The sequence below is a fragment of a genome, unplaced genomic scaffold (genome assembly GCF_019419815.1).
Source record: "Pyrus x bretschneideri cultivar Hongxiangsu unplaced genomic scaffold, Pyrus_bretschneideri_v1 Contig85, whole genome shotgun sequence".
NCBI lineage: Eukaryota > Viridiplantae > Streptophyta > Magnoliopsida > Rosales > Rosaceae > Pyrus > Pyrus x bretschneideri.
In genome coordinates this window covers 560344-577393 of record NW_025999826.1, presented here as the reverse complement: position 1 = coordinate 577393, position 17050 = coordinate 560344, and the positions used below count along the sequence as shown (strand labels likewise).

Genomic DNA, 17050 nt, shown 5'->3' with positions numbered 1-17050 from the left:
TGCCGGTGATTGCAAGATCATGATAGGGTGATATGGTATTTTCCTTGTGGTACCTTTAGAGTAGTAATCCGATTGACAAAGTTTAGTTTTATTTGTGAGTATTATCATTCATGTTGGTTGGATGTTAGGATGTGGGTCATCCATGGCTGATGATTGTATTTTAGTATCTAAGTTATTACCTAAGTTGGCCTTTAGGCTTAATGGATTTGGGTTTGCTTGAAAAGTTAAAAGGGAAACAATATCATCGGAAAAGAGCTCCTCCGAAGCTTTTGAATCATTTCTCAAATCTTTCTTATCTTGAAGGATGAACAAACTCTCAAGACATGAGTATATGTACATTGCTACAGTGGTAAGCGGAAAATATGTTCAGAATATTCACAATTCTACATTACATAACTACATACATACAAACACATCCTCGACCTTCAATAGATAGAGGATCTACTTAATTGCATAAAAAGGTTTTCAAGCTAGTTTTCGTATCACAACTTGTGATGCAATATCACCTACGACGCCGCTTTGTATCCACCTGAAAGACAACATGAAGGAAATTCAAAAATACTTTGTGACCATTGGCTTCAAAGAGATGCTAGAGACCAACAACTATCAATGATAAACACTGCCCTGGTTTTTTTTCCTTGCCAAAATCAAGTTTCAAATCATACCCATTAAATTACCTACATTTCCAAATCATAACAAATTATACGCTTTAAAATTCATATAAAGTCGCACAACTTAACGAGCATATAAGAATATTTGCTTTATTATGCCATTGCCTCGTAACCTCCTGTATGATATTCATTAAGCCTGACTCATGATGCCTACAACCAATAGTCCTGGAAATTTGTACTAAGTTTCTTTCTGTTCAATGTATAGTTTCTTTTTAACACCCTTTTCCGTTCTTTCTATTCAACTTAAAAATCTGGTCTAAAAGCATAACAAGCCCCTATGTGTATTCGGGTCATTTAATAATAGATGGAATGAAAAGTGAGAAAAAAAAAAAAAAAAAAAAAAAAAAAACACACAAATTAATCATTAAAATTGGTAGATAAAGAAATTTGAAACATGTTCAATAACCTGTCAATTTCCAGAGGACATGCAATTCAAATTGAGTCCGCAAGCAACCAAGAATAATAATGGTAAACCTAACTTCAAGTTTATCCAACACTGACGAAAGAAATGTACCTTTGTATCCGGGTGTCTGGAAGCAGTATGGGAATTCTGCATTTTCTTTTGACCCTCGGAAGAGCAGCCTTCACAGAAGAAGTGATCTAGTCTTTTGGCTTCCTGTATATTCATGTTTATACAAGCAGGATGAAACCTGGATCAAGTGCAGTAAATTGAATATTGCATTCGCATTATAAAAGGATTGACAAGAGGAAGGAAGTACACGTGAAAATAGACAAAAAAAACATATCAATTAAAAACAGACATAGGCATCCATGTTTCGAAGCCTTGTATTCAGTATTCTCAAGCAATAGCCCCTCAAGTGTCAACCTCAAAAGCTGCTGAAAGCAGCTCGGCAACATACTGTATACTCAAGGCAGACCAGCATAAGGAATTTGGGAATTTGGGACATACATCAGAGATATATGCATACAGAAAAAAGGAAAAAGCGATACATTCAATTTGAAAAATGTTCCTCTAAATTGTAAACTTCTTCAGAAGCAGCAACACTTCGAGACTTCATCAGGTGCACAAATAAACAAAATGCCCAGCAGATTCACATTCAAACAGTTCCTCGTAATTATTTACATGACAGTATGGCACCTTGACCATGTATGTTTGAAATTGAATGCTAACCTGGAGTAGCGTACGAACACTATTTCCATGAACTAACAATTACTTCCCCTAATTTCCCCTCGAGGTATGAAGAAAAGTTACCTTAAGATTAGATTTATAATCATCCATCCCCTTCAATTTCACAAACTTCCCTTCCAGCATTTATCGGCTACTTATACCCCAGAAAAACAATGTTGTAAAATAATAAAAGCAACCAGGTGAAGATTTTCAAAATCCTTTCACTCCAGAATGGTCTGTCATAATCTTTCAGATCTAATAAAAGGGAACAGTCAAGTTTCAGTGTGCACCTGGTTAACAACTGAATGCATGTGTAAATTAAAACATGATAAATAATAATCTACCTAGAGATACAAGAAATATTCAGAAGGACCAACTTTTCAACTTTATGATAAGAATCTAATCCACCCTCCGTGAGGCAAAAGTGTGGGTAGATCACAAACAGTTGAATAAACTTAAACAATTAACTTACCAATCACTACAACCTTCACACTGAACCATGAGATCATCAGGGTTGTAAGGCATCTCACACTTGCAATACCTGCCACATAACATCAGAAACCCAAAAAGAGGCATTTCAATTTCAGTCATTCCAATACCCAATGTTGCAAATACTTGAGCTTGTTCACAAAAGATCAAATAGAGAGGCTGACAACTTAACGGCCATGAGCAAAAAACAAAAATTGTGGGAAACCTATATAACTAATAAAATAATGGAAGCTTAGCTCAAGGCTCAAATATGTTTCGTTTATGATTTCATCAACTCAAATATCCCATATAATACCATAAAGAGTGCAAATGAAATCTGATCATCAAGCTTTTGATTACCAGAAGGATAGGAAACTGAGAATTAAAGGTGAAGGACCAAATGAAGATGCATAAAACTAAAATCAATGAAGAAAAGTTTTGAGCTTTTAGTTTTAGAGGCCGTTTGATAACCATTTCGTTTTCAGTTTCAATTTTTGTTTTTCCTACAGAAAACTTGTATGGTAACTGTTTCAGTTCTAAAAAAATATGAAAACTGAAAGCTACTTTTTTGAGTATTCAAAATTTCGACTACCATCCATCTTGGCTATCTTGAGCTTATGAACGAGCTTGGGGATACTTTAAAGTTTATGCTTACTACTAGGGCTTCCATCACTGATTCCTATACTTAATCGGGTCTCATAGCCCCTGTGAACTTCTTCACAGCCTGATTAATGCGATTTAAGAGCGCATTTCTATGGCCCCTGATCGAGCAGTTTTCAGTTTTAAGATTTCACAATCAAACAAGTTACAGTTTTTAGTTAAAATGGTTATCAAACGGGCCCTTAGTTTTACGTATTCTCTTAAAGTTTCCACCTACTACAATGTATGATGGAAATAACAACGAAGAGTGAGCAAAATTCATTGCTTTTATATTCAATGCACTCCAAAAACAATAGAAACCAACCAAATCGTATCAATTGAAGCACGAAATCAATACTAAACACCAAATAACAAGAAAAGTTTAAGATTTGACAATTCAATCTCCATCCCAATTCAACCAATTTGAAGGAAAAGAAGACAAACATACACGGCAACGCGGTCGGGATTGAAAGCCCCAGTGGAGGAATTATACTCAAAACGACAGAAGAAGTCGTCGTTTCCAACAGCGTCGAGCTTGGTGTAGCTTTTAAAGGTGTGAACCGTACACTTGGCCTCGATGGTGTCGGCGCTCTGAACATCGTGGTGATCGGAGAGAAAGACCTCTTTGGAGCCGTGAAACTGCCTCCGGCCACCGAGCGACTCCTCCGGCCGATAGTACCATTGGACGTGGACCTTGACGTTGGAGCCGCGGCTGTCGGCCTCGATCCGCTCGATCTTGGCGACGTAGGACGGCTTCCCCGGCTCCGACGGGCGCATCAGGACGCAGTCCCCGGCTGCTCCACAAACAGAGAAATCAAATTTACAGAGAATTCGATGGAATTTTGAATATTTGGAATTGGGGAGTTGAATTGTGAGTAGTGAGTAGTGGTAGTGTTGTACCTCTGACGGCTTTGTTGATGGGTTTGACGGTGTAGGAGTCGATCGTTCGCCTCGGAGCTTTGGGTTTGGCCATGGCGGAGATTCTAGAAGCTCATCGCCCAAACCAGACAACGTAGAACTTGGAATTTGGAAGAAGAAATGTGGGAATACTTCGTTGAGGGGTTGGATTGTAGAATCATACGATGGACGCATCTACAGAGGATAATAGCTCCTTTATTATAAAGGACCTTTTCTTCAACCTATTGACTTTTTTAGCATGGAATTGTTTCGACTCTGGGAACTGTGAAGTTCTTTTGTAGTGCTTCGAAATTGGAAGAAGTATATTTCACAATTTTTAACTATTAGATTTTGTCACTTAGCAATACGGTCTGATATGATCTCTTCATTTGTAAGTGATTGTAAGTGAGAGACATTAGGTTTAAATCTCGTGGACGGCGAATTCAATACCAATTTAAACAGGCAATTGCTTTTACAGTTTCTCTCTTGAGAGATTTATCACCATGGAATTTTACAAGATCAAACGAAAAATTATGATTGGAACCATTTTCTAAGCTTCTTGGAACCTTGCTTTTCGCCATCAGTTTGGGCGGAGCTACGTTGTGAGTACTTGGATCTATATTGTTCGATCAGCATGTCGAGTTTATCCACAACGTCCCGCCCTAATGGGTCTTTATTTTTCTTTGGCCTTTTTCTCCTCGTTTCAATCTCTCCCCCCTCTAGCTCTTTCTGCGCTTGCAGCTTCCTCTTTTGAGGTCGTACATTTGCCTTTCCCATAGATTGTGATGTTTGTGCACCAATGGCCATGGATTCACGTTCGAATGATCTCCCACGACCAGGCTTCGTGCCATCTTGATGATTGTTTGGTTCATGTTTTGAGCTTTCCGCATTCTCTGTTGAGCCTCCTGATACTTTTGTTGATGAGATCTTCTTTTCCCTTCCGAATGGACCCTTCTTCTGCCTCTTAGAAGCTCTCTCTCGGTCAGTGGCAGTTCCATCACCAACCCTATTTTCCACTTCATCTTCTTTATTTGGTACTGATTCATCCAGATTTTGCTTGTCACCACTTTGTTTCCGTTTGTTGTACTTCTGGCTTGGATCGGCATCTGGTCTATTTGAGCCATCCTTTTGCTGTACACCTGGATTACAACGAGCTGTATTCTGCTGCCCTTGAATCTTTGCATTTCGTAGTTTCAATTTCTGGACATTATCCAGTGCGAACTCCACAATTGGGCGATGCTCAGGACCAAAAGTTTCTACAAGTTGTGTCACATTAAATTACAACACAATGGATTCAATGTATTCGATATCTATTTCCAAAGATTACTGTTATCAGTGTCCTATGTCAACATGGATTATGCAATTCCGTTGAAGAAATAACTTACCGGGATTGTTGTTCAGAACTCTGAGGGCCACAAGTGCATGTTGATGCTCTGTAAACTCAACGAAAGCGGCTCCACGAGAGTGATTCTTTGTGTTAAGCTTTCCTTTCTTCACATCCTCCAAGAACTTTATCTGCATGCTCAATGCCAAAAATAAATAAGGGAAAGTTCTTAAAATATAAACGAAAAAACCATAACAAAGACAAAAGTTAAGTACTAATTAACCTGTCGAATAAAAGGTTTTTGTTTTGTAGCTCGTGAGGTGACTGCATCAATACAAAGTCTTTTTAGTTCCTTTTCATTCATGGACTTCGGCAAATTTTTTATAACTATTCTCGTCTTGGAAACATGAAAATTTGGAGATTGAAGTTTCGACATCTTGCTTCTTTCTGCCCTGCATAGTCTCAGAAAATCATTAGAACCTGGCGCAAAGGAATGTGAAACACCATGAAGTAGCAGCAGAATAATCAGCATTTGCTGTTATAAACTGAGTCTGATATTTATTCTTGACAAATTAACAGATTTTTTAAAGCTTGTAGAAGTTTTACGAGGTTTGTAATTCATGTAATATAGTTAATACGATTACGGGCTGAGAACTATAAAACAGGAGAAATCCCATCCAAATGTTTATAAGAAAATAATATATACATAGTAACTAAAATGTAAATACATGCTACAAGGACAAAGAATGGAAAATGATTTTACAAAAGATTGTATGTCTGGAGAAAATCAGGTGAGACCCAATTGAACCGTGCTCCAAGCATCGCATGGACAAAGTATGCATATGCAATATGTAAGAGGACAAAAATATAAGCAAAACTTACATTTGGCGTTTCAACATATCACTAGCTGAAACCCCTTTTGCAGCTGGAGTTCCCTCAAGAATAAGACCTTCCTGTTAATATTTGAGGAAAGAAAATGCCAGCCATTCAAGACAATCCGTTAAAATAACCACCACACACAAAAAACTGTAAAATCAAAATAAAGAAGGGGGAGGAGGCTTGTTGAAGAAATAACCTTTGCTAGATAGAGATTGCGGTGGTCTAGGTCCTCTTTCTTGGCCACATTTAATTCCTTATCATGAGCCGATTTTTTATCCAAAGCCTGCAACACTGTTAATTGTCTACCTTTCAGAGTAATTCCCGAACCAGATTCTGCATTCGCAGCTGAAACAGCAGAACTAGCTCCATCTTTTGTTGTAAACCTGAGAAAGCCAGATCCTTTGGGTCGCCTGCCACAACATGATATCAGATGTAGTTTCGAACATAAAAGAATGCAGTAATCATATCAAACTACAAATAAAATAATATACTTGGTGACTGGATGAAGGACTGGGACAAAAGAGTCAACTTTCCCAAAGGTGGAAAACCTTTGTTTGACATCTTCATTAGTGATCTCAAAAGGAAGATTGCTTATGAAAATTGTTCCGTGCAAATCTTCTCCTTCGTCTGCCTGTTCAAGATTTGATGCCGCGCTTTTACTTAACTTTCCAGGCTCAGTAACGTCTGATGCTTTTGCAGTCTCAAGAGATGAGTAATTAGGCTCATCAACAGATTCATCAATAAGATTTGATGCCATGGTCTTGCTTTTCTTTCCAGGCTTATCAACCTCTGATGTCTTTGCAGTCTCAGAAGATAATTTCTTAGGCTCGTCAATGGACATATCAATAGATGTCTCCTTGTTCCTTTTCAGCAGTGTGGAACCATCATCAAGAGTTGCTGTACCAGAGGGTGTGATGAAGTTTTTTAGAACTTTCCTTGCAATGTCTGCTTCCTCTTCAAAATTAATTTCAGTAGGGATGTCTGTTTTCTCTATGGTGTTAGAGTCATCTAGAGCATTGTCTGTTCCATCATGGTGCTGGGACTTTATACAGACATCCCCAGCATCGTCCTCAAAATCATCACTGCTACTATCACTTTCCCCATCTCCTTCATCCTCTTGTCCTGTAAAATCAGTGCTTTTGCATCATAAAAATGTAGAAACAAGTACTAAAAATGAGGTAAACATTTATTGATATAATCGTTCAAGATAAAATCAATTTCAAATATCACAAAGTAACTCAAAATGGGGAGTGTAAAGGCATCTTTTAGAAAATTATGAACAATTAAATGCATTTTATTAATCAGGCACTTTGTGAATCATCTTATCATCATCATTCTCTTTCACAAAGAACAAAGCACAAAACATCAGTTGATTACTCGGATACAATTGATTATTAATCCAAGGTTCTACATAAAACAGTAAGAAAAAAATGTGCTAAATGTGAAAGGAGTTACAGTAATATAACAAGTACCATCTTCTGAAGCAATGGCATTAATGCCACCATATATCTTCTTTGAAACAGCCCAGTCAACAGCTATGGATCTTTTATGAAGCATTTGTCCATTTAGCTTTTTTATTGCCTGAGAAAGCAAAGGAAACATGTCAGCTCACGTAACTCAGCACAAGAACACACGGGTTAATTATGTACTCCAAAATTTAAGCATGAATCACAATGTACATTTTCCGCATCCTGTTTGCGTGTGAATTTGACAAATGCAAAACCCTTAGATAACCTGCAAACAAGGAAAATAAACAGGGATGAAGAAATAGATGACATGATATTTCACTTTGAGAAACAATACTGGACAATGATAATATACCCTGTCTCAGGATTATGTGGAATAAAAACATCCCAGACAAACCCTGCCGGTGAAAACATGTTATTTATTTCATTCTCTTTGGCCTGCATTTGTGTAAGAAAACTATCAGTTGAAGTTCTTCCTACGAACAAAATGTCATATGAAAATACAGTGAGCAAAAAACCTTGAAAGGAAGATTTCTAACAATGAGCTTCCACTTCTGAGTCTTGGAACCCTGAACAAACAAAAAGAAACAAGCTGTTTAGAAGCAATATAATAGCACCAGCACCAATAACATGAATAACAAAAATAACACCACTAACAACCCGTAATGCTAAGTAAATGACTAATTTGAATAACCAAAAAAAATAATCCAGACTTTATCTCTTATAAATCAAAATGCTGGTTTGGCCTTGAATGCACGCAAAGAGCCTATCAACATTACTATAATGTATACTTGTTATTTCTGATCCCTGCACTTCCCTAACAGACAGTGCTAAAACATATTACATCCTTGCATCATCTTTTTTGTTATCCACTGAACCATAGCCAAGCTCAAAAAGAACTAAATTTGAACGGAGAACAATCCAAAGCCAAAATTGCATTGAAAAAATGAAGCAATGGAACTCCATGAATTGGTTCATATTCAAACAAGGATGTATAAGCTAGAGCAATTCAGCTTGAACTTGTAGTAAGCTGTAGGCATATAATTTACCTCCCCACCCAGCTGACGTGCCCAAACAATACTGCCTTTTATTTCTTTTTGGTGTAACGTAGAAACAGAAGCATGAGCTGATCTGACACTGTTATAAAGTACAGATGAAGCATCCATTTTGCATCCATCTTGCACAAGACCTGAAGGGCCACCACATATAGTGAAGACAAAATTACTTTATGAGTGCACACAATAACTTTTGTCCGTCTAACAACATTTAAGCTTCAAATTTCAATTAGGAAAGCATGTAATCAACTATAATGGCCAAACTAAAAGTATCAAGTGTTTCCCTATAGTAATTTGTTGCAACTGTCATGTGAGTATTGATTATGTAAATTTAAATCAAGTCATCTGAAATGTAAATTCTACTTGACGATAGTTACTTAAAATGTTATTTTATCAAGAGAACTGTTCCATTTTTTAAATTAAAATGTCAAATTCAAATGAGAGTGAGACAGAAAATTCACAGACAGAGACTGAAAAGAAAGGAGGACAATTTGTAGTACTCTCTAAAATTTACATTATGTTGAGCCTTTTATAAGAGATGAAGAAATAAAAAGGAATCAAAGGCAAAGACAAATAAAAAAAGGAATATAGGGTATTGATGAATAGCTTGTTTAAGAGAAGCATGACTGAGGGAGCGAGGACAAGATCAACGCCTCAAATGCATCATTTTCTGCATGAATAACAATGTATTAAAAGGTGGGGGCGTGGCCGAGGCATCCGATGGATAGCCCAACCTAGGTGTGAGGTGTGAGGCAAAGCCTCATGGAACCTAAAATTTTAATATATAGTATATATAAGTATAATTATAACATATAATACTTTGTAAAATCAAATATAATTATAACTAAATCAAAGATATTATCATCTTCTTTATTACTAAGTCTAGTTGTACTTGGAAACTATATCATATAGTCTTAAAATGTTGTAATTATTTATTTTACTGTAAGCAATTATAGAGAACTTCAAGGAAAATAAGGATGAGCGGTCGCAATTATAGGAAATTTCAAGTGAAATAAAGGTTGAATGTTGCAATTATAAGTAATTCAAAAGGAAATAAAGGCTGAGTGGAGTAGTTATAGCCAATAGGGTATTTAAAATGAAATAAAGGCTGAGTGGCGCAATTATTATGGGAATTTAAAGGAAAATAAAGGGTAGAGTGGAGCAATTATAAGGAACTTAAAATAAAATAAAGGCTGAGTGGAGCAATTATTATGGAAATTTATGGGATTTGGAGAGAGAGAAAATCTCTCCTTCTTCGTTGAAACTAGAACGGCAAAAAAACATTTCAGAAAACCTAGATTTTGAAAAAAAATAAATAAAAAATAAACAGGCCCAGGTGAACGCCTCGGATGCCCTGAGGCATGCCTCCACCGCCCAGATGCGCTCCGGCAACGCCTCCGCCCACTCCCTGAAACTGAGGCGGCAACTCTCACGCCCAACACGCCTCAGTTTGGTCATCAAAATTTCTTTATCAAGGGAACTGATGAGTTTGATAAATGGTCCTTCATCTGTTTGGTCATTTATCAATTGCTTTGGTCATCAAAATTGTCCCAGCCGTCTACTTCCGTTAAAAAGTTCGTTAGTGTACTGATGTGGCATTTTGTGTGAGACCACACAACCAATCATGTGATGCCACATTTATTAAATATAGCAAGAATCAATTTTTAAAAATAGTATAGAATTGAAAAAAAAATACTTTAAAATTTTGGAAACCAAAAAAGATTTAAATGAAGAGAAAGTGGTGGGTTGGGGAACAGGGAAATCTGGGTGGCTGAGGAAGGGGGCGACGTCAGGAAAGCCGGAAAGGGACAGGGAGGGAGAGTGAGAGAGAGGGTCGGGTCAATCTGGCCGACTCTAATATTCTAATAATGAAGGCTTTCTCAAATCTCAATACATGGGGTACTTTGGTTGGGCAAGGGTATGGCGCGAAATCTGGGTTAGGAATGGTGTGGTAGGTGGTTTGCAGAGAGACAGAGAGAGAGTGAGGTGGCTTCCTTTCTTTTTTTTCTTTAATTCAGAAAAAACCAAACAAAGCTATATGATTTATGTGTATACATATACATATCACACATGGACAAGCGTTTCTCCAGCAAAATCATGGGCACCAAATTAGGGGTGGGTTTAAAAAACCGAAAATCGAAAAAAACTGAACCGAAGCCGAAAAACCCGAACCCAAAAAAAAAAACGGAATCGAACCAAAATTGGTTGGTTCAGTTTTCGGTTTTGGTGGTCTCAAAACCGAACTGAACCGCTATATATATATATATATATATATATTCTTATATATTTAATATATATCATCTTCAAGCCAACGTGAACTCAAAGTTTGAACTCAATTGGAGGTCGGACTTGTAGTCTGTCCTTCTTTCAAGCAATGAGCCACGGGATGGCATAACCACAAAGTGGAAGATGCCACCAGAATCGAAAGCAAAGGAGAGAAAATAAAACAACAAACACACAAAGTGGAAGATGCCATAACCAGAATTGAAAGCAAACAATGTTCTTGCAATAAAGTGCTGCTGATTATTTTGGCCACCCAATGTCATCATTCAGGTCCAAGAAATCGAAGAGGACAAGAATTGTCGGTCTGAAATTGGGTAATTCAGGGAAATGCTTCTGAGATTGCTCATTGTTGTTGTAAAACAAAGGCACAATGTGATTGCTGTGAAAGAAAATTTTAGACCTATATGCAGGTTTTTTACATGAACCTATGACATAAAATTTAATGGATCAGTGTGTCCAGTGTCTATATTGTTTAAAAAAAAACCAAAACCAGACCCAAAAAAACCGAACTGAACCGATTGAAACCAAACCCACCCCTACACCAAACTAATTACCAGAAAAGTATAGATGGTCTCTCTCACATGCTTGATTGCTAGTATGACCCGGTGTTAAATTACCAAAGATCCAAAACATATGCAGTCTTTTATCAACAGAAGGACAAATCAATAGACCACGGCACTGTGATGAATGAGGGACGGATGTCCATCAGGTTTTTACTCTCAGAAGCACAACATTTTAATTTCTTTTTATTAAAAAAAAAAAATTATTTTGGTTTAATCTATGTCTTAAGTTGTTTTGTGGGTCCCATGCAAATGCCACATCAGCACACTAACAGACATTTTATTCTTTAGTCCGCAAGAGTTTTTCTATGTTTCTTGTGTTCTACATTAACTGGGAAATCCTAGTTTTTATCCTCCATCTGGTTATGAAGAATTACATTGAGTATGTCACACAAATTACACATACATGTATCAGTAATTGTACAGCATATATATTAATATTTTCCATGTGCTTGTCCATGCTTCATGCATTCCGATGAATTAAAAGAGTGCCAGTAAAAAGAATCTTGTCGTACAGGTTTGTGTGTGACGTACGTGCTGTTGTACAACTACAAACAATTGTTCAAAAGACTGCAACGCCAATAAACTGGGAACAGCACAATATATGAGGTAAAAAATTACAGGAATGGCTAGTATCATTCTCCTTAACAACAATTTCCAGCAACAATAGCTAAAGAAAACACTAAACAGTTTGCAACTCATTATATTAAACCAACTAACTCACCAGCGACAATGGCTAAACAAAAAACTGACAAAGGAAAAGAAATTTCAGTTTCAACTCAATAAATCATACCAACTAACCTCATTTACTTTGAAAAGTAATGAAACATGCAGGTGGTAGTTGCCGGGGAAGAAACAAAAACGAAAGAAAAATTCCCTTACCATGCTGTTCAAGCTCTTCTTTGGGAAGAGGATAAGTGATGGAACATACGTCCCCAATCTCCCTAGCTTTGCGATGAATATCTTCTGCCATACCAGCATTAAGAAGACCACCAAATATGACAGTTCTAGCAACCCTACATAACAAGTGATTAAGTACATCAGGCCACATTTCTGGAAACGGATGCTATCAATCAACTTTCTATCTCAAAATTACCTACCTCTGCTTTTCTGAACCACCCACTTTTGCCACTTGATCATTACTTAGTGCTACTGCTTTTCTAGTCTTCACAGGTTTCTTTGTATTTTTTTCCAGAGTCACAACTGCAAATAGCTAAGCAAAATGAGTGAAATTTACAATAGCTAACTTTTATTCTTTTTTTGGTGATTACAATTGCAGGATTCAAATGTTAAGATTATTGACCTCTTTCCTGCAATTTTGAAGCATCCTTTTCCCCTTGGGAATTGTCACCATCTTTGTCATTTTCTGTCTTCACGGTCTCATCCACGTCAGTTCCTAAAACCAAAAGGTAGTAAGGAAACAAACTAAATTTGAAGAAAAAGTAATTGAGACTATTAAGAACCTGTTGGAAACAGAGGAAAGATGCAAAATAGATGAGAAGTGAAGGCAAGACGTGAGGGGTGAAGAAGAGAGGGAGGAGAATGCATAAGTAAATAAATTTAAAAGTGTTTTCAGTTTTTATTTACTAAAGTAGTCTATGTATTTTAGTCCTCTCTTCGTCAAGTCTATCATCTTTCTTCTCACTTTCTTCTATCATCTTTCTTATCACTTTCTTCTACCTTTTCCTTCTGTATTTTTAATTACAAACAAAAACATTACCAAGCGGACCATAAAGTATTTTCATTTCAAATCAAAAGTAAGATGAGTAATACTAACCTTGATTAGTCTTTGGCCTTCGTTGTTCAAGCGGAGCACGATGCATGGCATGTTTAGCTGCTATTTTTCGACCTCCAATGGACAAACCATTCTTCAGCTCAACAGCACGATTAGCATCTTCTGTTACAGCACTACAAATAGATGCAAAATACATAAAAAAAAAAAATTAAAAAAAAAAAAAGTGTTCAAAAGTTTGTAAGCACAAACCCAATTTCATAGGCTCATGTTGCTGTCATATTCCTAAGCTAAAACTCCTGAAGAAACCCTTTAATCCTCAAAAACATGTCAAGAAATTTCAAAACAATTTTTTAATCTTATTCTTCATGATTTTTTTCATGCAACAACATTTTATACTAAGGGGTCCGGGGATTTGTGCTAGGCCGTACAATGCGCCCGTCATAATAACGCGGTATTCTTGACAACAGAAAAAAATAATGTGGTATTGAACTCACCATCTACAGGAGTCAAACCTAAGACCTCCCACCTACAGGTGAAGAGGAATACTGATAAACCGTAATACTAGCGCCCATCATGATTTACCAATAAAAAGTGAAAGAACTATCCTAACTTGGGGAACATAACAATGAAAAAAATGATACATAATAAGGGAAAAACAATGAACTTGACTTACAATTGAACAAAACCAAAACCACGGTGCTCACTTGACCCTGTAAACAATATAACGAGATAGATTAGAAAAGTTTTGACTTAACTGTTAAAAACCAAGTTAAAACCACGAAATAAATAATAAAAAATAAAAAAGCTACTGATAACCAAGATAAGTAAATGAAAATCATATGACACATGGAATCTCATTTTGAAACAAGTTATTGATCAAGCTTCTTCGTGGTGCATTCAATCACTTCCACAATCCTGCATAGCAAATAATTTATAAGACAGACATGTTTCATGTTGTTTTGTTTAAAGCATGCTTGTATCTCATACCCAAAGTGATTTTACTTCACCTGATAATGGCATTTGAGGAGAGATTTCCAATTTTATCTAGGTAATTTACTGTTAAGTTGTTTAGTTCAATATGAGGGAGGAATTGCTCTTTGTGCTCATGTAGGGTTCCTATATTACTGTTGGCCACTCACTGGTGATCCTTGAGTAAAGGCATGGGGTCAAAGCTGATTTGGAGGAAACTCCCCATACAACTGATCGGCTAAGACTCTTTTGTTCCTAAAAAGCATTTGAATATAAACCCCTTCTTAAAGCAAGTATAGTTCTAGCGCTAGGGCATACCTATAAAGTTAACACTCAACTATCACCTCAAGGCTCAAGCTGGAAAAAATTCTGGCTGCAATTGGAGTTGAGAAAGCTAGTGACCTTGACTACTGAAGCTTTCGCTAAAAGAATGAGAAGCAAGGTGACCTGAAGGAATCAATGGATGGGCAAGTTCTATAACATTTCAAATACAAAAAAAGATTCTACTTGAGGTTTAAGTAGGCAAATCTTTGTAAGATACAAAACGATCAAGGGACCAATCAAGAAAGGAAAGTAATTCTAGGGCAAAAACATCCCAGCATAACACCTACACAAAGGGTGTATGTGAAGAGATGTTAATAGATGGCAGATCCTCTAATCTCCCTCTCCAACTTGAAGAAGACTAGGATCAATTTACACTTTACTGAGCAAGGAGATGGGAACCACTATGAATATAGTGAGAGTGACACCTCCAATGAGTACAATGAGAGATGGTTAAGCCTAACCTGAGCTAGAGAATCTCCTTTCTATTTTTGGGTTTCTTTTCCTTTTAAGTGCTAACAAATACTACACGGGGTTATATAGGGTGGACATGTTGTTAGTTCTAAAACCTTGTTTTAGCAAGGGAGGATTGCTTTCTGAAGATGGTGTTGTGATGCTCCAATTCTAATCGGATTTTGGGGTGTGCTACTACATTGGGGGTTGGCCAAGTAATCAAACTTGAGCTCTAAGCCTTACTAATTGCATTAAAGTATATTCTGCAGGCAATGTGGCTTTGATACAACACAGGCAGATAAGTACCATCCCAACAAAGGCCCACAAATCTAATCATGGGATGCAGAAAACTTATCCAAAAACATTGGAACCACCCTGGTACATATGCTGTTAGTTAATTCGGTTTCTTATAGGCCTCTGGCCCCCTCTTTAGAAAATTAAATATTAACAAGACAACAGGAAACAAATAAAAGGTCTCGAAAAACACAAGTTGTTAGAACTTCAAATCAAATAGTAAAGTTCCAATTTTTGCAACATTTTAGGATTACCCTTCTTCATAACCAAAAAGCACCTCCTAATCGGTCCAATGTCGCTGAACGTCTCCTCCAGCTGAAATTCAAAAGAAAAACAAACAAATTAAACGGACTTTGCATTACGAAAACAGCACAGAATATTACAATTTAACAGCAATTAGAAAATAAATCGCATGAACAGATTGTAATTCAACTATTTAGATAATTTGAGTGATCCAATTTCAGTAAGGGAAGAAATAAAGACGCAAAATAGGGGTGTGGGGGAAAAGAGAGAGCACCTGAGATTTGGTGAAAGAAAAGGGGAGGTTGGAAACGAAGATGGTGGAGGGGGAGTGCTCGCTTTCGGTTCTCGGTCGGCCGCCATCGCCATCTTTGCTTTTCTTCTTCCCCATCTCTGTTTTGTTTTGGTTGGAGAGAGTGCACGAATGGAGGAAGCAGCTATATGAATCACTGGACCTTAAACCTCAGGAGGGAAACGGAGGAGGGTTTATGAGGGTTGAGGTTTGAATTTGGGCCTGGCCCATTACAAATATGGTGTTGGACTGGGAAGATATTGAAGTGGGCCTAAAACAAGTGCAGGATTGTAAGCTTCTGGTTGTGGTATGTGAACGGATAATCCCTCGCTTCTTCTCTTTATGAGTTATTTATGCATACATGTCAGATTGTGGTTGGCAGGAACATAGGAGTTCTTGCTTCCAAGAAAGGTGCCACAAGGTCCTTTTTAAAACGGGTGGTGTTATACATGTTGAATTAACACAATTACTCCACTTGTCTTTCATAACAAAAACCAGTATTCCATATTCTTTTGTTTTGTAATACTCATTAAGATGACATGCTTAAGAGTACGTTTGAGAATGACTTTGGCTCTACTAAAATCACTTGGAGGAGCGATGTTTAAGTGACTTTACGATGAAGCATACGAAAAGGTGCTTCTTCTCACAAGTGATCATGTCGATCTCACAATAAGTTAATAACCACTCCAAACGAGTCTTAAACCAGAGTAACCACATTGACAAATATAAAACCGAATATGAGGATTTGAACTTGGATGTAAAAGGAAGAGCACACTAAAGTTATCTATATCTGAAAATGGGGATTTGAACTTAGATGTAAAAAGAAGAGCACACTGTTTTAACTAATTAGGCTCGGTACAAATATGTTAAAACCAATTAACTATTGAATTAAAGTCAAGCAGTTGATGACCATGATTTTTGTAGTCGAATGATGATCTTTGAAGTACTTGTGATTGATGGACACCATTTTATCCATATAGAATGGAATTCTTCCCTTTTCAAGTATGAGGATTAAATTAGATGGTGTCACATGCTTTACCCTAAATAGACACTTTGAAACACGTGGTACAAATAAGTAAATAACACAAAACATTGTCGTCTACAAAAATTTCAGCTTGCATTGGAAAACATTGTGATGGTTAGTCCTTCCCTTTTGTCTACCTATTTTCAGGTACATGGTGACTCACGATTAAATGATCTTAGGTCCAATATATTTTCATGTAATTCTATTGTTTGAGGATATTATGCGATTATTACTTTTTATTATTATTGCACGCTAAAATAAATCATTTTTCCTTCTAAATATATATGAGTATAATTGAAAATATTAGTGTTCTAAAAGTTCATGCCTAGCGCTACTTAGGTCCCACCTAAA

At 36.9% G+C, this 17050-nt stretch overlaps 2 protein-coding genes across 3 annotated transcripts; both read right to left on the bottom strand.

Annotated features, from left to right (window-relative positions):
* Window positions 1–241: 241 nt before the first annotated feature.
* Window positions 242–4052, bottom strand: LOC103939482 (chromatin remodeling protein SHL). Of its 2 annotated transcripts, none has more exons than XR_666136.3 (5): window positions 3808–4052; window positions 3356–3701; window positions 2273–2341; window positions 1186–1287; window positions 242–529 (listed from the first exon to the last, which is right to left on the bottom strand). XR_666136.3 is itself a non-coding variant. In XM_009349574.3 (5 exons), the coding sequence occupies exons 1-5, from the start codon at window positions 3878–3880 to the stop codon at window positions 503–505; spliced, it is 651 nt and encodes a 216-aa protein (XP_009347849.2). In that variant the 5' UTR covers window positions 3881–4052; the 3' UTR covers window positions 242–502. The 2 variants fall into 2 exon arrangements, 1 of the variants encoding a protein (XP_009347849.2); XM_009349574.3 differs by having other exon boundaries at window positions 1186–1321.
* Window positions 4053–4200: 148 nt separating this feature from the next.
* LOC103939481 (RNA-binding protein 28) lies at window positions 4201–15834 on the bottom strand. Its single transcript, XM_009349573.3, has 18 exons — window positions 15661–15834; window positions 15398–15458; window positions 13780–13816; window positions 13149–13279; window positions 12675–12767; window positions 12472–12574; window positions 12254–12387; window positions 8523–8662; window positions 7992–8042; window positions 7829–7911; window positions 7687–7741; window positions 7480–7588; window positions 6499–7129; window positions 6204–6417; window positions 6011–6081; window positions 5412–5580; window positions 5190–5319; window positions 4201–5060 (listed from the first exon to the last, which is right to left on the bottom strand). Exons 1-18 carry the CDS (start codon window positions 15772–15774, stop codon window positions 4336–4338), a joined length of 3051 nt encoding a protein of 1016 aa, XP_009347848.2. The 5' UTR covers window positions 15775–15834; the 3' UTR covers window positions 4201–4335.
* Window positions 15835–17050: the final 1216 nt, after the last annotated feature.

Coding starts and splice junctions, on each gene's coding strand:
- LOC103939482 (XM_009349574.3), bottom strand. CDS start 3,880: ATGGCCAAACCCAAAGCTCCGAGGCGAACGATCGACTCCTACACCGTC. Junction 3,702..3,807: donor CATCAACAAAGCCGTCAGAG/GTACAACACTAC, acceptor TTTGTGGAGCAG/CCGGGGACTGCGTCCTGATG. Junction 2,342..3,355: donor AATCCCGACCGCGTTGCCGT/GTATGTTTGTCT, acceptor GTTATGTGGCAG/GTATTGCAAGTGTGAGATGC.
- LOC103939481 (XM_009349573.3), bottom strand. CDS start 15,774: ATGGGGAAGAAGAAAAGCAAAGATGGCGATGGCGGCCGACCGAGAACC. Junction 6,418..6,498: donor GTCCTTCATCCAGTCACCAA/GTATATTATTTT, acceptor ATGTTGTGGCAG/GCGACCCAAAGGATCTGGCT. Junction 5,581..6,010: donor GATATGTTGAAACGCCAAAT/GTAAGTTTTGCT, acceptor GAGACTATGCAG/GGCAGAAAGAAGCAAGATGT.